Below are 20,278 nucleotides of genomic sequence, written 5' to 3' on the forward strand. Positions count from 1 at the left end.
GTGGTTACCAAGTGTGGCAATATGAAAGAAAAATACACACTCTAATTGAAATAGTTTTTTCTGAACAAAACATACACTAATGCAACAACACTAACAGCTAGCGAACATATTAGACAGAGAGCGCTGATCGATTTTTTGGCTATTTATTTATATTCAGTATGTTGCTGTTTATTGTGCAGCCACTGAAAAACTGTCCAGCATCAGTAGCATGGCTTACGTGGTTACTTGTATAGGTTGAGGTTGTTCGAGGCTGTTGCTTGGCGTGGCGAGAATATTGCTCCACTTTCTCCGGTCCCCGAGATTGGGCTTCCAGTAGCTCTGGAGAGAGCTTTCGCACCTGTGGCCACTAACGGTCATAATCTCTCTGCTTTGTTTCAAGACCCGCATCAGAAAGCTTTTGAATGGTGGTACTTTTCCAGTTGGTTTACCTGCTCTTCACGTAGCTCTGCATGTCGTCGTTTAGGTGCTTTTTAGGCACTGCTCAATCCACTTAAATGTTTCCATCTTAAGCTTTGTTAGTTAGTTAGTTTCGTAACGGGCGTAATGTAGCAGCTGTAACGGTTGTAGCTTTTCTCAGACGCGGAGGGAAACATGACTTGTGAAAAGTAACTACAATTCTACCCGTGATATACGCTCATTATAGCACGGCTAAGAACCAATCAGATTGCTTGATTTGACTTGTCCGTTTTATAAACAAAGATATACTATATATATAACAAATAACACAGAGATGCATAAAAGCATTTAGTACTGCAAGCTGTAAACTATTCTATTGTTATGCAGAACTTTTCAAAAAAAGCATCTAGGTATTATTTGACTACCTGAACTGCTCAGAGAAAAGTGAAAGGATATCATATCCAAACCGCAGCTTGTCCTCCAACTTCAGAGTGATGTACATCTGCTCCTGGATGCGGACATCATTAACAAAGGTCTGCAGGGGGAAAGACAAGGCAAGACAAAAAGAAGATGGTCATTTAACAAAGGTAAGCATGTGATTAAGGTCTTAGTAAGCATGATGCCAACAGTTGATCTGATCCTGGTGTCTTTTTTGAATCAGTGTGCATAGCCAGGACTAAAGGCCTTAGAATTACACTGCATGTCTTTCCCTGCCTCTTTTCATTCCCATCTATTACGATCGCATATTCCCATTCCCCCTTTGAGCCCTCCTTCTATCATGCAGCTCTGAGACAGATCAGGTTTCACTGAACTGCAAGTGAAACTCTATCATACTGTACTTGCAGTGCTGTTGTAATAAAAACATTCCTGCCTCCTCTCTGGTGAGCTGAGTCCATGAGAACTGTACAGCCCGTCTTTGAAAACATCAGTAGAGAAGTAAAGGGTGACAATCCTCAACACACAGATTTTCTTTCTCAGAACTCTGACAAATCTGTTTATATACGCTGACTCAGCAGGAAAACACTTCCTCTGAAGAAGCTGAATGGTTAATGACACAGCAGGAAGGAGCTCTGACTCCCACTTCCTGTCGGAGAGCTGGAGAGGATGTGTCCGATCTGTTGGGCTGTGACTGCTTATCACTAAACATGACTAACAGCATGTGGCCACTGTAAACAGGTTTCACTGCACACATTCTACATGTATCCAAAACTACTTAGAGGGTAAGAGACTGCAGTGGAAAAGCCCGTTCATGTCTGTTCATTAAATATGAAGCTACAACCAGGAGGATGTTAGCTTAGCTTAGCATAAAGCTCAAACCAAAGGGAATCTACTAGCCTAGCGTAACATCTGTAAAGCTAGCTAATACAAACATTATTTGGTATCCTGTGTAATACATAATACGAGTTTTCAACTAAGCCGTTCAATAAATAATAATAAAAACTGACACAGAGAACATTTTGCTGTACACTACATACTTTTACTTTGTAAAGCGTTTTTTTTCTTTTTCTACCAAGTCAAAGAGCTCATTTGTGTTTTGTATGTTTAAGATACATAATTCAATTTACACGGGGACTCTGGTCTAAGACAGTCCAAAAATATGAATCAACATGAACAACTCTCAAACCAAATCCCAAAACTAGAGTGCTAGTGCGATTTGAGTGTGAACTCAAATGTGTGATATCAGTATAAAGTCTGGTTGTGCTCTAGAGACAATGAATTGGGAAAGATGTTGGCGATGACACTTAAAGCACCGAGGGGACTCTTCTGGGTTTATTGGTAAATGGTAAATGGACAGTACTTATATAACGCTTTATCCAGTCTTCAAGATTCCTCAAAGCGCTTTACATACTACATGTCGTTCACCCATTCACACAGAGCAGTGTACCTTACTCTGGACCTAGCATTCATACACATTCACACACCGTTGGCCATGCCATTAGGAGCAACTCAGGGTTAAGTATCTTGCCCAAGGATACATCGACATGTTGACTGCATGGGCTGGGATCGAACCCACAACCTTCTGGTTGAAAGACGACCGCACTCCCTCGCCCATTTCCTGTTTCACAACTGAGACCACTACAGAAGAACACTCATGTTGGTATAAAGAAGAACAAAAAAAATTCACTCTCAGTTGTTTCACAAAAAAACAAGAAACAAAATATGGGTAAGATGTTGCTCAAACCGCCCCTTTCACAATATTGCTTTTGATAATCAGCTGAAATTCCATTGTTGGTATTCCCATTCTACCAAATCATGTGATAACACTAACATTAGTTTTAGTTTCCCTTTGTTTAAAGGTTTTTCCCTAAAGTGGTGATTTGCATAATTAGGATTAGATTTGTATTGACCTCAGCCGTGATACACATCTTCATTAACTGGGAGATTGATTAGCAGCAGTAAAATAAAAGATCCTATTGACTGCCAAAAAACATTAACCTCTAACCCTCAGCTCTCTACCCTTCAACGTCCTTTTTTCTACCTCCTGATTTCTCTCCGTCTTTGCAGTCACTATCTGTCTCTCTCCACACCTCTTTATTCCACCTTCGGCAGGTTAAACTCTTATCTCCCCTCATCCATCATGTGACCTCCTTCTCTCCTCCATTATTTTGTCATCTTCTTTGTTTGGTTTGTTCCTTTATTCTCTCCTAAACGCTCTCTGTTTTGCATATTTCTAAGTGTGTACTCACCCCATTCAGGCTGCCCAGGTCCTTGACCTTGTGTTCGTCTGTCCCAGCCTCATAGTTGACGACCGCATGCTGCTTATCCACGCTGCGGGACTTCAAACACAAACAAACAGACAAACTTGTAACCAAGCGGTAACTTTTGATATACTGTTTTTCATTACTTTATTATAGGTCTCAGATATATACAGAACCTGTCTCTGATTGGCTGAAATACCAAACAGATCATTGCAGCATCCCATAATCCCCTCTGTTTCAAAAGTGCTGATTCTCTGTCTGTTACTTTAGATGAAAATAAGGAGCCCCTCCCCACGACCCTCTGAGAGATATTTGGTTACTAAGAACACAATGGTGCTCCAGGAGGAGATTCAGGTGATAAGGTGTGGGGGGTTGCCTTGGTTGGTGATTGGCTAATGGTTACACAAGACAAAAAATCGTTATGACATCATAAAGTGGCCAAAATCTGATCAGCTCATTTTCAGACAGGTTTTTATATAAATGGATCAGGACAAAAAGAGAGAGAATCTTTTTTCCTGAAACTTCCAGAGTCTCTTTACACAGAGGGGACACATGGTGATGTATAACAGACATGAAGAAGTGGATTTTGCATAATAGGTGACCTTCAATAGTGCTTATTTTTCAAAATGTGTTCAGACTGCTCATATGATTACATGTGCTTCATCAGGACATCAAACAGTGTAACCCTGACCATGAATGTTTCTTAGAAAAATATTAAAGGCTGTGACTGAACGAGAATGTGAAGGTAAGCGCATACAATTCCTAGAATGTTTTTCTGATAGCGATCCTCAATGTAACTTTGTAGTATATCTTCTAAGATATCAACGCGATGCATATCAGAAGGTATTTCAATGTCGCTGACACAGCACAACGCACACAACCACAAGATATTGGTTTGCTACGGTGTTCAGGTCAGCTGTTATCAGGTTAAATAGTTCCAAGCACAAACAATGTATGATGAAAATAGATGGTGTTCTCCTCAGATTCAAATGTATGTATGAACAGTAAGACATTCATTTTTAGAATTTTTGTGATACGGTCATTATTATTATTAGAAAATACTGGATTTGAAATTTCAGCCTTCTTTTTTCCACCCGTGACCAAACAGGGATAACATGCGATAAATATGGGATATGACGTCCATCAAGTAATTCCTGTAACTGTTCTGATGTGTTGTGCAACCGAGTCATTTTGCCTCACTCATGAATCACACATTTTAAACAGCTTGGGGGTAAAAGTAAAAAAGGTAAAAAGTTATTTTCGCAGCAAGATTCAGGCAAAAATAAGACTATGATGCTGAAGTCAGTGAATGATTTTGAGAGATCAGCTGGAACACGCATTGATCTCATACTCAAATTAAAAAAAGCTCTAGAAAATGGCTGATTTGTTGCTGAAGTAAAGCCAAGGGAAGCAGCTTTAGAGAGCCAACCGTCAAACAGATTATCTTAGTGAGATTAGGCTAGATCAAACAGGATAGAAACCAACTGATCTGCTTGTTGTACCTCTCAGCGCAGGATGTAACAGACTCCTGTAGTTACACACCGATAAACCGCTGAGTTGACTTAGTGAATATGTGCAGACTGGGCAGCTCAGAATACAGATAACTCAACGTAACTAAAAGTGAGTGTCAGCAAAGTGAACACATTTGAGGTCAAATTAAAAACTCCCAAAATGCGCTTGTTTGAGTTATATTAATTAAATGCAAACAGAAAATCTAATACTGATAGCAAGAAGAGGAAGAGATGAAGACATTGAGAAACATTTGATTTACCAAGGAAACAAGAACACACAAACAGAGGAGTAGAGCTGTGAGACAGAGGATATCATTCTGGGAGACAGAAATTAGACTGACATCATAGAGACTGTGTACCTGTACTTATTACACTCCTTCCCCTTTTCAATACATACATAAACACATTCAAATCCAAACCTGCTCACAAGGCCAGAGGTTGTGGTCAGTAGCAGATAATTCTACAAGCATTTAGTGTGGTATTCTGTTTGTGAGTGAGTGTTTTTTATTTAACCTTTGCCATGTGATCAGGCCTTGGCGCGCTTAAGCAGTCACATGGAGGACAACTGTGAGCACTGCAGCTACACAAAGTGACACACACACACACACACACACACACACACACACACACACACACACACACACACACACACACACACACACACACACACACACACACACACACACACACACACACACACACACACACACACACACACACACACACACACACACACACACACACACACACACACACACACACACACACACACACACACACACACACACACACACACACAGCTTAACAATTTCCTGAATTTGGAAGATTTTCCTTATCTTTCTATTAGTATCTCTACTAAAAGACATCACAAGGGTAGGAATACAAGGACACACACACAGGAGCAATAGACCCTCTTATTGGAAACATATTAGAGAAAGTTCCTGAAAACAAAAACAGAAGCTTTAGTAAATTACTCTTATTACTTCTCTCTTGAAATGTCTTCATCAAAGAAAATTACTCTGATAGGATTAAGGCCAGCAGGAAAATGAATAGAATCTCAACAAACTGAAAGGTCAACCTTAGACTAACCATTAAATGAAAGGACAGCAGAAAGAAAACAAGAAGTCATTTTCTTTGAATGTGAAACAAACTCAGGGTGAAGCCAACCTTCTTAGTATAAAAGAACAGGGTTTTTTTATTCGACAAGAAGCCACCACAATGTGCTCTTGGATTCATATTTAATATGACTTTAATCAGACATGAAGTCATTCAGAAATTCAGTTTTGTTTCTAAGTTCTCACCGGTTCAAAAAGGTCCGCCCACATAACCCCCGGACTTGCCGAACTACACTGGCTCCCAGTCCACTACAGGATCCACTTTAAGGTTCTGCTCCTGACTTACTTAATGGCCAAAGCCCAAAATACCTCTGTGACCTCATCCGTACCCGCTCTCTCCGCTCCAGCCACGCTCCTGTTCTTTACATCCCCCGCACACGTCTCCGGACAATGGGAGACCGAGCCTTCTGCTCATTCGCCCCGCGCCTCTGGAACCCCCTCCCAGATCAGCTGAGATCTGCCCCCTTCCACCGAGGTCTTCAAAACCGGACTTAAGACCCTCTTCTTTCGGCAGGCCTTCCAATAAACTTTTATCGTGGTACACCGAGAGTACTGCCATTTTTATCGCTATCTTTATTATTATTTTTATTTTTTTAACTTGTTATCTCTTAAATTTGATCAGTGTCGTCTGTTGTGAAGCACTTCAGGATTTGTCTTGGCAGATGAGAAGCGCTAAATAAATTGAATTTATTATTATTATTATTTATTTCTAAGACTGTTTAACCCAGAAAACCCAAAATGGTGTAAATATTTTTGAAGTTTTTATTTTGTGATAAAAAAAACAGACTAAATTATACCTAGAAAACAGATGGTCTTATCTTTTAAAGCTAAGGCTTTTTTTATAAGTTTACAAAGTGCTCTATAGAAAGCTATAAATCAATCTTATTTAATATGGTTACGCTAGAAGAGTCATTTCATAATTATAGAGAGGCCAATCTGAAAAGTGAGACTAACTTCCACTGACACATTCAAAATGAATAAGTATCAGTAAGAGTCCTGAACATTTTCTTGACAGTTAGACTCTCAGAAATTCACTGCTTCCCATCAAATCTTTTCTCAACATGAAGTGTCATAACCGAGACCACTGCCATGGATTCAGCGTCAGCCAGATCAGATCTAAGTCAGGGGGTATCTGCCCCACCTTCTATTAATAGAGAAGTGACCAGAGGTACACATGAGAATAAACATGGTCGCCCTGGATGTATGCACAGCTGCACACACACCACCTCGGTACACAGACACTCTCACACATCAACATAATGACATATAAACATGCTCTGCTACTGTAAATGCAACACAGAGACATTGAGGGCTGATTTGTAGTGTACTCAGTGAGACACAGTAAACACTGAGCTTATGAAACAGACTTCTGCGAGGACAGGAGGTTATGTATATGCCTGAGAGGAACCCCTAACATGAGTGTCAGGCTCAGTGGGTTCTGGATATCATAATATCTCTGTACCTTTAAGACTCAGGCTGCTTTGTTTACTTTAATAACGACAGGATGGGCTGAATACAAAAAAAAAAGGTGAAAAGGCAACGTCTTGCCTGTTGTGGTTTCTTAAAAGCTGCTGTCAGTGGAGGAACTGGTTTGTTAAGTGTTCTCACCTGTAGCATGAGCTCGCAGTCATCCCGGCCGACAAAGATCATTTCCCGGGGGAGACGGTGCCGAGTCCCCCCGCTGCTCACCAGGAACCACGAGGTCACACTCATATCTGCAACCTGCTGCTGGTACACACCTTTAAGGACAAAAGCAAATCAGTATAAGTTCAATATTCGCAGTTATTCATTTAGCTGCAGTCCTCAGGTGTCAAATGCTGCCAAGGCATAACATATCTGAATGAGATTGTTAGCACAATTTCCCCGATACCATTATATAATCATACGTTTGAGACATCTTATATAAGACACCTGATGGAACGTTTCTGAGAAGGACCCTACGCCTCAGAATCTCATATCTCTTAGTATATCACCTAAACAAAGTCTACAGAGATGCTCAATCTGGTAAGGACATAATGACAACAATATAAAAATAATAGCAGGAACACTTTCTTGTAGAACCAATAAGAATAATTGTAAAAAATAAACTACGAAGGATTAAAATATAAAAGGCATGTTTGTCTCTCTCAAAACAATTAAATAAAAGGCAATACATACGTTTGCATGTTTAGGGTTTAAAGGAAAACCTACAAATGCCACTGTTGTTCCATTATCAAAGTTAACCTGGCTAAATGTTAGACAATTAAATAACAGTATTTAAGATATTTGCTAACCTGGTCCTAGGGTTGAAAGAGCTTGTTTTGCCTTGTATCAGTAGAAAGACATTATGACAAGTTGCCTTTAAATATTGGATAATAACGTTTTGTACACACCTCTGGTCCAGGTAGCTCACTGCCGATCGACTGCTGGCAACACAACACTCTAGGCCATCCTGAGAAAAGAAGAACGAAGGATAAGCTATTGTTTCTCATTTGTACTCACAGAAGTAGGCAAACAAAAACCATGTATTTCTTTGTAACATGATATAAATACCTAAGATGTGTGTGAAGGAAAACAATAGAAAAAGAGAGATGGGTAGAGACCATGGATGTATAATAAGAACTTGATACAGCGTGGGAGGCGGGGTCTCGTTCTTTCCTATGAGAGCTGCTCATTGGCGCATGAAGTCAAAATGGCCCAACTTTTGAGAGAGCGAAACGTCACATTTACCCATCATGCCTGGCTAGAGCATGCGCAGTTGAGTTGCCCCTTAAGCCCCGCCCCCTGAGCTCCCACTCTCGGCTCACTAGAATGAATGGAGAGAGAAAATAAATCTAGATTCGGCTTTTAGTGCATTTTACAACTTTAAGGACTTCTAATAAGAGCTGTAAAATAGTTCATACTGGGTAGTTTATTTAGTTTAAAAAAAAAGTATCCACTGATTTACAGACGCCTCTTTCCCCGTGTTAGTCAATGGGAAAAAGTTGTTTTGGGCCGGGTGACGTCACGGACTGATACGGATGTTGCAGTACCGCCGTTTGGACACAACGAATGTTGGGCACAGAGTCCTGGGGGCTTGGTAGAGACCACCAAATGAAACCTTCCATCTTGCTTCACATTGTTTTGCTGGTAGGGGGAATGAGGTTGAGTGGGCGGTCTGCTATGTGATGCCTCTGTCTACGCCTGGAAATCAACACTAAGCCAGCCAGTGAGAAACATCCTCTCTCTCTCTCTCTGTCTACCCTGATCATTGCCAGATGTTAAAGGAGGAAATGATGTAGGAATTTTGGCCGGCCTCCCTTTATTTTCCCTGCTGCCTCCCCTCCTCCTCTTTCAGAAGAGCTGGAAAGGAGGTCAGAGCCAGCCACGCTGACTCTCCAACTGCCAAGGACCAACATTAAGCAGAGCTAACGGTCGTCTCTCTTGTCATCTTAATGGCCGTTTTCTAACTGACTCTGGGATTGATGCATATTAAAGGAGACACCGGCTAAGCAGCCAAAAGTAGCTGTGCATAAATGAGATGTTTATACTGTCACAAGATGATGATGATAACAACATATGTAATGTAATTAATTATGTATCTGCCCCGTGATCTGATCTGCTCGAAAATGTAATGTGATCTTCCTAAACCCTAAAAATCAAACAAACCCAACTAAAAACATGGTAAGATCGCTGCATTTGCTTAATTATACCCTGGTTTCAATTCATTGCAAAGGTTTCGAATGGCACTAAAATAACAGGAGCTCTCTCGTGTGCAGAAAGTGCCAAGAAAAGTCCATCAGAGAGGGAATTAAAGATTATTGAGCTAAGCTTTTCTCACTTGACCTCATAAGTACTTGGAATACCAACTCAATAATCCCATGGGTAACATTTTAATCAACTACACACCTCTGACAGCTCCTCACACGAAGCTTTTGGATCATGATCACACCAAAAGCAACAGCTGTCTGAAGTAAAAGGGATCAGTTATCTTCAAAGCAACCGCTCAGAATATCCAACCATTTTTTTATTTGATATTTGAAACATTTAATGAGGAAATCTAAGACGGCTACAAAGTAGGACTGAGATATAAGTGATCTGCTCCAACATGTAGTCAAAGATAAGTGCATTTTGATTTTTTGTTTGTCTCAAGCTCTTTCTGTGGTATGTTCCACTTCAACCAGACTTATGCAAATAGTTCTGTTAAATTATCAACGGTACATAACTAAGGCGTTATTATTAAATGACCATTGATATGATTATTGATAATTGCATATGATTATGAAATCACCCAAAAATAATAACCATAAGAAACAAATCTGCACTTAACTGAATTATATCTTTAAACTGATTACATTTCCCAAAAGATATTCATTTTTCTCAGAGAACAACTCATAACATAACTCAATTTGAGGAGACAGGGCTGACAGATGGGAGGAAAAATGCAATATGTGATTTCCTCAAATCCAGTCAAACCATCACTGGCCGTTCTCAGTATCTCATGTTGGAATGTATATCATCAGCATCCTCTTAACATGTTACGTTAGGCACTTTCACACCGGAGTACTTTTCCCAGGAATGGTTCTGATAGTTCTCGGGATTTTGCTTTCACACCAAAAAGATCTGGAACTAGAACTTCTTTCATGCAAACCTTTTCACCCCTTTTCAGTCCCTGCTAGAGAGATGGTACTTTCCCACGGAGGAAAAGCTTCCAATTTCTGATTGGCTGGGCGAATTGCAAACCACGCCCCGGAAAACTCAGAAAAGTTTTGTGAAGCCGCCATTTTATTTGCTCGCATTAGCATTATTAGCATTAGCCCAGCACACAAACGGAGAGAGACTAACTTATGAAAACACAAAAGAAAACATGGGAGCGGTGGAGATGAGGAGGTGTCGGCGTTCTGGCGATTTACTCGGAAGGCTTCAGTAGAAGCTGCTGGGAGTCCCCAACTCCGGGGACTTCCGGCTGGGGACTTCGGGTGGCAGTATACGCCGTGAAGTTGTTTACGTCCTGCCAGTAAACCCAAACTAGAAGAAGACGTGACATCAGCGGCTTCATTTGCGTAATCCTCCCTCAGGGACTTATCCGGTGTGAACGCGATCTTAGGACAGTTCCGGGACTAAAGAGTTCAGCGGGACTAAGTACTGGGGGAACTAAGTATGGCAAAGTACTTACGGCTATTATGTTTCTAAAAGTCCACCTGCCATGGTCATTGATGTCTTATATCAGATATCATGGAAATAGACATAATAGATATTGTGTTTAGATGCTAAACTGAAACAACACACTATGAACACATTATCAGAGAACGCCAACAAAGAACAACAGTGCTGCATTTACACCCTAATTATGTGTGGTTACCCCTCCCCATTGTACCCAAAGCATCTGAAGGCTTGCCGTACGCTGCACACTCACTGCAGAATGCAACGTTAACAAGAATGTGGCCGAGTATGATGCATACCAGCCTGTGTGGTGCCGTTAAAAAACCTTCTTGCTATCACACATGGAAGACGTGGCACATCTGGAGGAATGCAGTGGCATGTCTGACCAAGGAGACGCAGCTGAGAAGGGCTGACTGTCTGCTTTACATGTGCCGCTTACAGTCCCGATGGTTTACAGGCAGTCCACCCAAAGTACAAATAAAATCTTTTCTCACTAGTGATTACAGGCTGCAGTACCGCCCCGATTTTCCATTTCTACCGCTTGGATCAATGCAATGGAGGTGATTAGAATCCATTTTGAAAAAGTATGAAAAACAATGAGTTCCTCAATTCTCAGAACATGACAAATTCCAATATAGCGTCAGACATCATTTGCTTCTTCTTACAACTTGCAATGACACACCAACCAATTGAACACATGTTAGCATTTTTAAAGCAAAGCGAAAAATGTCTGCTTCTAAATATATATAATCTTAATGTTGGGATATCGGCAAAAACAAACAATCTCATCTGCATTCACTCTTTCAGCAACATTCATGCTGGGGCTAAAAAGGAAGAATAGTGACCTAATGGTTTTGACAGGAATTCCCCAACCCACACACACACACACACACACACACACACACACACACACACACACACACACACACACACACACACACACACACACACACACACACACACACACACACACACACACACACACACACACACACACACACACACACACACACACACACACACACACACACACACACACACACACACACACACACACACACACACACACACACACACACACACACACACACACACACACACACACACACACACACACACACACACACACACACACACACACACACACACACGGAGTGAAAGGGCGGGATTATTTCAAGATGAGTGTGAACTCTTTGTATGGAGGAGAGGGCAGTGAAGAGACAGGAAGCACGCACTGCATTTCCTGTAGTGGACAGAGCTCACTCATCTTTGAATCCACAGTAGATGTGCTCTGATGTGGATTTTATGACTTGAATGAAACACCATGTGCTATTTACAGAGAGGCTGCTTACTCACAGCTAGAAGAAATTGAATTATATTGTCATGAGGAAAATCATCTTAAAACACAAGGCGCATTTTGAATCAAATGAGTTTGAGCACTGCTATTATTATTCACTCATCATATAATAAAATGTCCCAACATAAAAAATAAGCGGGGTGATTATAATGCAGTGCTGGATAATGAGATTTATTAGCTGTGACTAACCGCTCTTACAGCCCATGTTTCCAGCCTGCAGCACAATGCTATATTAGCAGTCTCCTGTCTTCACTCCACTCTTAACTAGCCAATCAAGGACACCATTTTTAAGCGGACAGGAAGTGGTGTCAACAAGTGCCAGCTTGTTATCCGTCATTGTCACCAAATATGTTTCTTTGCTCCACCACATGGATGCTGCTCTCCACATCTGGCTCCAGAATGATGCAACAGCATTACTCATCAGCCTAACCTCACATCGCCACTGATAGCTGACTTATACCGCATCACACACAATCTGACAGCTGCTGCGTGTAACACACACACACACACACACACACACACACACACACACACACACACACACACACACACACACACACACACACACACACACACACACACACACACACACACACACACACACACACACACACACACACACACACACACACACACACACACACACACACACACACACACACACACACACACACACACACACACACACAAAACCAAAAAGAGAGAAAGACAGAAGGAGAGAAAGAACCCGGAAGAAAGAGACAGACGGACAACTCATATTCCCGTCACACACACATTTCCATGTGGTCTTATGAGGAGAGCCAAACTTAGCTCTAGTCAGGGTGTGGTTGTCTGCCTACGTTGTAAAAATGGCGCTTCATCTCTCTGTAGCTGCAGTAAAACTTACCAGATGGTCAAATGAAAGTAAATGTAGTTGAAAAACATTTGTTTCGCTAAAGTCTGCTGCAGGTAGGAGGTGATGCATTATTGTTGACAACAGCAACAAACACTCGGTTCTGATAGAAATAGCTCTTAGTTGTTACAGGATATCGAGCACTGAAAGCCCCCTTGGCTGAACAAGAGAAGAGCAAATTAAATGAACTCTATCGACGAAAGAATCCGAGGTGAAAATCATGATACTGACTCATTGGCATTGCAGAGGGATTTCTAGGAAAAGTAGCATACACACATACTAGCAAAGAAGTCCAAGTACCAAAGATGGGGCCACATTGACAACACATTAACACTCTATGTGAGAAATGAAATGTAATAAATATTGTAGCAGCTTTGCAGAAATGGAAACAAAGACATAAGAGGGTATGTGGTGCTAGACAGTGCCTCGGAGGTATAAGTAACACCAATAAAAGGAGAGTACACTGAAGGTCAGGAGAAAGAGAAAAGCAGAAACCCATTGCTTTGAAAATGCTGATCTAGGGTCAGTAACTCAATAAGTAATAGACAAGGGAGATTCTACCAGTCCTGCAAACCTAGAGGGCTTTTGGGAGAAGAGAAGCCTTCAGACCCCGAGGGGAGTAAGACAAAGAACAAACCAGATTCAAGAGGAGATAGTTGAGCAACCTCTGGACAAACAGACAGACAAACGGACAGACAAAAGGCTTTCAGTCCCCAATGACTGATCCTAATGCAGTTTGCAGACATGAAAGTGTACAATATAAGGCGTTGTTCTTCTAAAGAAAGCAGAAAGAAATTGAGAAAATTATTTTTCTATTCGGATAAAGACAAACACTTAATACAAGCTGAATAAAACGTCTTTTATATGAGCTATATTTTGTTACAGAGTTTAATGTTTGAAGATCACATTTCTTTCAGTTTATTTTTCACCCACCGCTGGGCATTATAGTTTCATGGAGTTCATTTGCTCCGCTCACTACTGTTATGAAGTCCATTAGAAATGCTTTGTGTATGCATTATGTGATTTTAAAGTCACATGGCACTTTGAATGAAGAGTCAATAACGCTCTGTGAGCCTGTCACTCACAAACGTTTGGTTTGGGCAGTTGAATAATAAATGTTTCTGGTCTAAAATTGAGAGGGCACAAAGGAGCAAACCACGGCTGCTCCAGACTTCAAGCCTTTGATTCCATTTGACATGTGAATCAAGTTGGCCCACTTTACCTCGCTTCATAAATGAAGAATAGCCAGCAAAGTGCAAAACAGTCACTCAGTGTTTTCTGTTCAAGGGACCTCCTTTGAGGAAAGCTGAATTCCAACTGGAGGCTAACATTCACGATAAGCATGTAGGGCTGCTCAATTAATTGTATTTTAATCGCAATTACGATTTTGGCTTGCACCGATTATGAAAACGACATAAAAGAAATAAAACGATTACCGTAATTTTCGGACTATAAGCCGCGCCTTTTTTTCCCATTTTTCGACGCTGCGGCTTATATAACGGTGCGGCTAATCTATGGATTTTTACAGCTAACGGCCACTAGGGGACCTCCTAAATCTATGGATTTTACAGGTTGCAGTCCACCACCTTTAACTCTATGGGCTCTATGGCCGGTCCGCGCCCCCCACCTTTAAGCGGCGGGCTGCGGCAGGAAAAGCTGGAGGCCGGAAAATAGTGAGACAGGTAGCGCGCAAAAGTAAAAGTGGAACCGAGAGTGGTACGAAAGACAGAACGAGAGCAAGACAGACAGACATTACGAGAGCGAGACAGTTTGTGCAAAGGTGTTAAACGGTGCGCTGGGAGTTGAAAAGTTTGTGTGTCTGAAACGCTATGTGATACAGTACAGTTTACACAGCACAGTACATGTTCTGTAGCTACTATTGCACTAAATGGTAACACTTGAATACGTTATGCAAATATGCAACTTGTTTGTTGAAATGTTAATAAATGGGAGCTTCCTCAAACAGCCATCTCTTTCCCGACAATCCCCTCTGTGCACGAACCCTTACATATGGTCATTAAACATTAAAACACCTGCGGCTTATAGTCCAGTGCGGCTTATATATGTACACATCATTCAATTTAGCTGCTGCGGCTTATATTCAGGTGCGCCTTATAGTCCGAAAATTACGGTATTTTATTTTATTTATTTATTATTATTTTTTAATTTGGTTTTTTATTGGTTTTTCAGTTGAATTATACTTAGAGTTCAGGGTCATCAACTGTTAAAAACATACTGTTCACATTTTTTTTTTCAATAAATGGATGTTTTCAAAGTAAATGGATAATCGTTTTTAATAATCGTGATATCAATTATTGACCCAAATAATCGAGATTATGATTTTTGCCATAATCGAGCAGCTCTATAAGCACGTCTGTATGTTTGGGTTCCTCCTCATAAAGACTCAGCGTGATTGAGGAACAATTTGACACACAAACAAACAAAGCAATCATTTTCATCATTTGGCGTACTTCTTCTGTCAAACAACATGCATATCCAACAACGAGAGCATATATAAATCAAACGATAATTAAGAACATTAAACGAAAGAGGGTCATGATTTCCCCACTGGTTTTGTAAGTACTGCTATTAGAGTAGGGTCAAATGGATGACATGTATATTATGAGTAAGTGTATACAGCTCAAGACTGAAGAGCAGCATGTATCTCTTAACGGCAGCACCATAGCACCATGTGGGAAGATAATAAATCAATATGGTGTCAGTGTAGCCCGTGAAGTCTGCAGAAACTTGACTGCGCATGTGTATGTGTGGCTTTATGTGTGTTAATGTGGCTTTTACACGCACCATGTGGGTGAGGAAAAAATCCCATGCAGCAGAAAAGACCATATGGTGCAGAAAAGCAGCCGCCTGATCACATGATCAGTTGGCGAGAGGAACAAACAAGCAAACAACTCCATTTAGCCAGCACCCCTCCAGCCTGCTTCATTGTTATTACCATAAACAACCCAGCACACGCCTGGCTGTAAGACCGAACCCCACCACATGCTCAGTGACCCCCATGTCCCCCATGTCCCACATGACCTACATATCGACATTTCACAGATATTACTGTACGGCGTGCAGTTTAACACATATCACACCCTTCAGCGTTATCTGAGAAAGTAGTTGAGGATTTGAAGGGGGGGAAACCAGCCCTGCGAACAAGCATGTACTGATAAAGAGATCCTAAAAACAGATTATTAATAATCCAAGAGAGTTAACGAAGCACATGCCCTGCAGCCTTTTCTGCAGCCTTTTTAGCGTGTGTAATTCATTCCACAAAGCGTGTGCAGTATTTTTCAGAAAAGTGTTCTCAAGGGCATGAGAGCAAATGAAAAGATGTCCTATAAGAATGGAAGCTTTATTTAACTAAAATGTTAGTGCAATTAAAGTGATATTATTAGTTATTTAATATAAATTAAGTACAATTTTGACCCGATTTCCCTTGAGAATGAGACCTTGTGTTTCAATGAGGTTACCTGTAAAAAATAAAGGTTAAATAAAGAAATAAAAATGAAAATATTTATGAGGATTCTCTATCTATTCTCGGCTTTCTATCGTGCATTTTGGTTTTCTGTGGACTGTTTCTGCTGAAAGTGAGCATATTTCCAAATGTTCAGAGATTTTATAGATGAAACAATTGTTGAAAAAAAGCAAAATTATTATGGCAATAGTGTATAAAATATTCAACTTACATTAGTTCAATAATAACTAATGTGATATATATGGTGATTAAACACACTAAACTCTATATCGGCTAACAAAAAGGTTTTAAAGTTGAACTTTTGCATCATTCTGTCTTTAATCATTCTGATATAAATGAATAAATCACTGTATAATAGGAGCCAAAGCACACAGTGTGTCAGGTATAGTGCAGGTCTGCTCTGCTGAGTGCTTGGCCCCTGCTGAGCAGATAATGACTGACCCATGCCTCTTTAACAGGAACATTAGTATTTGGCCACCCCTGCCACAGTGATTATGACAACAGAATGTATTGCCAACACCAATAGCTGGTAGACACAAATAGTGAAACCCACACTGGCACTTAGGAGGAAATCAAAATATCAACGCTAGCATAACAGGACATTCAGAAGGAGCCTGGCAAAGAGACAGATGGGAATGGAAACAGCCCAAATACAAGATCAATATCTGCAGTGGAAAGAAGCACAAAATACCAGAAGGGGATCAGAGGGGAGTATGGTACACCCCAAACCAGCTGCGAAGGTCACTCTATTTTACTTTTCATTTTTAGAAATGAACTGAATGCAGGAAAGAAAGCAGACACACCCATCATGTTCCATAACAAGGGTGGAGGCTGATGATTATTTTATCAATTACTTCATGCGTTTTTCTTGTGTTCTGCTATTTTCTCTCCGTCTGATCCCCTCCCTTGTTTCTCTCTGTGACTCTGCACACAAGCCGGAGCTTCACCAGGCAAATCTATTTGACTCTCATAACCCTTTTAAAGTTTCTCCTCTGGCAGAGTACAGAAGTGAGATTCACTGCTATTTTTAGCCACAGTAACCCTGGTACAAAAAACGGTTTAAAACAAGTTAAACTGAATGGATTAGATGATAGAATTCAGTTCCAGGCTAGGTTGTTTCAGTCACAAATAGCACTCCCTGAACACTGAAGTAAAATGAACTCACTTCCTAAAATTCCAACTATACACAATGGCCGTGGGCAGGACAAACAACACTCTCCTCAAACCCAACTAAAGGCTAGAAATGAAAAAAGGGGTCATATTATTGAAGGAAACATTAACTATGCATGTTAATTGCACATTGGCGCAGAATCATGATACTGAACAGGAAACACTTAAAGTAGGGTGATTCTGGAAAAGGATTTAAAGGATTAAAAGTGGTATTGAACTTATTTTGTCTACTCAAAGGTCATAGTCAAAGTATGACCTATAGCATGGTTGTCAATGTTATCTGCACGGTAGCTGTGTAAAGGGACATGTATGGAGGCAGGCTGTGCTGCAGTCTAGCTAGGACGTTGCTGCAGTCTAGCTAGGACAGAGTGCAGCAACCGTCCTGTGACACTGACACAGTTTTTAAAAATGCAACTGCCTGTGGAGCCAACCAGCCTGCCAGCGTCCACATCTGCGGGAGAAGAGAACAGGGAGGAGGCGGAAAATGGCAGAGTGAATGGGAGAAAAGAAATGGAGCGGCGCTGGACTGGTTGGTATTATCTGCACATTCTATGGCTCAAACCCAAAACATTTGAATTCGTACAGCTGAAGGAGGAGGAGACAAGACTCACTGACATGCATCCCATAGTGTAATTGTTTCAAAAACCCAGACTTGGAGTGCACACTTCTAGTACCTTTAACATGTATAGATGCAATAAAGAGAAATACTGAAGAATAAAACGCTTTCGAACGCTTTGAACAGCTGTGTAACTTTGTTATTTATTTGCCATGCCTCTTCAAGCATTTTAGCAGACATTACCATGCATTCAAAAGTATGTTAAGCCTGATGATAAGACAATAATAACTCAATTAAGATGTGCATACAATTGTCTGTAAAAGGCATAAAAAACACTTCGTACTGTTATTTTAGAATGTGTAACTGAAGAAACTGTAATTCAGATATGAAGCACGTCTTTTAGCTTTTCCCCCAAGTTTGTACATCTTGTGTGAGGATGACAGCTAAATCAAACTCAACACAAAGGAAGCGGATGCATGCAGGCCGGCTACATCTGCCCCACGAAAACAAAGCCCCCTCACAGAAGAAGAGGAGGGGGGTCCAGCATCGAAGAACACTCTGCAGCTACATTACAATTGTGAAACACCTTCTTACTTGTATAATAAACTCACCAGAGAACATTAATAGCCTCAAAGAGGAGCCCGCGGTTAATACGTATCCACAAAGCGTTCACTGTAACCGACCTTCATTGATGTGCATCCTGTCTCGGTAGCCTCCGTGCTTTTTATAGAAGGATGCCACTAATAGAAAAACAACAACTGAATACCGTATCACAGTAGGATAGACGGTAAACGTGCCTGCCCGGTGTTTTTATAAAGGCATAAAAGTGGCGAGGCTGTGTGTTTTTTTTTACAAAGGCGGAGCAGGGCAGACTGGTCATGCTGCTGCTGCCGACAACAGTAGCCATCCAGTTAGCCAACAGGGAGTCAGACCAGTGTGTTTATCCGCTATAAACGAGTAATGCCCTAACTGTTTATTACATTGCAGACATTCAAACTGAATCTATGTTTATTGTTTTAATTTTAAGAAGCTCCAAAATTTGCTTCCGTTATTGTGTATTAACATGGAAAACCCCAAATGGACATCAATAGACGGGACAGCACAAAAGCAGAAAACCTACTCTTTCTGGGTTTTTCCTCCAACTTATAACGGTCGACCACCTAGCTTAAAGCCCAACGTTGGCTACTGTTCGATAAATAAAAGTGAAGTCAACAGCTCACTTACCCTTTTCCTTTCTGCTGTGTGTTTCAGTTGAAGGTGTGTGTGTGCGCGTGTGTGTGTGAGAGGAGCCCAGCCCTGCTGCAGCAGCTCGTCTGGCTCTGTGCGTCGGCCTTATCTCCCTGCGTTGCTCAGCGATACGCTTCTCCCTGCGAAGAAGCGGCGAGCGGACCAACATCCTGAAAGACGCGTCAAAGCGGCGGAGGTAACAATCACTTCCGGTAAAACCTTTCAAAATAAATAAAAAAGTAGGAATGGACAGGGTTATAATCAAAACACAAATCACTACCACAGCCTCACAACTGTGGAGGAACTTAGACGTTGTATAACACCAAAGCAAACGTCAAAACAGATAGGATCACAAGGTATATGCTGTAGGTTGTAAGTGATGGTGTAAATGTCACCAGTCTTTCCTTTTACATGGAGAATATGAACTCTGAATTACCCAATAAATGACCAATATATTTTTAAATCCTTATGACAGCGAGTAAAAAGGTCATAACAAAGCGATGACTTTGTAAAGAGCCTCACACTAAAGACCAATGGGCAGAGGTGGAAGAAGTACTCAGATCTTGTACGTAGAAGTACCAGAGTGTAATACTCTGTTATAAGTAAAAGTCCTGTATTCAAAATGTTACTCAAGTAGTAAGGTACATGTAGTGGAGTAAAAGTACACCATTTACCTCTCAATTGTAGTGGAGTAGAAGTACAAAGTAGCATAAAATGGAAATACTCAATTAAAGTACTGTATAAGTATTT

At 40.9% G+C, this 20,278-nt stretch overlaps 1 protein-coding gene across 1 annotated transcript in view; it reads right to left on the reverse strand.

The window, feature by feature from the left end:
- Positions 1 to 8,152, reverse strand: part of cep170aa (centrosomal protein 170Aa) — a 35,403-nt gene extending 27,251 nt beyond the window's left edge. Inside the window, exons 1-4 of the mRNA XM_079689968.1 lie at positions 8,094 to 8,152; positions 7,330 to 7,460; positions 3,084 to 3,173; positions 850 to 931 (exon numbers count right to left, since the gene is read on the reverse strand). Coding sequence (XP_079546094.1) covers positions 850 to 931; positions 3,084 to 3,173; positions 7,330 to 7,434 — 277 coding nt within the window. The 5' untranslated portion in view covers positions 7,435 to 7,460; positions 8,094 to 8,152. The remainder of the gene's footprint in view (positions 1 to 849; positions 932 to 3,083; positions 3,174 to 7,329; positions 7,461 to 8,093) is intronic.
- Positions 8,153 to 20,278: the final 12,126 nt, after the last annotated feature.

Source organism: Notothenia rossii (assembly GCF_949606895.1).
Source record: "Notothenia rossii genome assembly, chromosome: 6".
In the NCBI taxonomy this organism is placed as follows: Eukaryota; Metazoa; Chordata; class Actinopteri; order Perciformes; family Nototheniidae; genus Notothenia; species Notothenia rossii.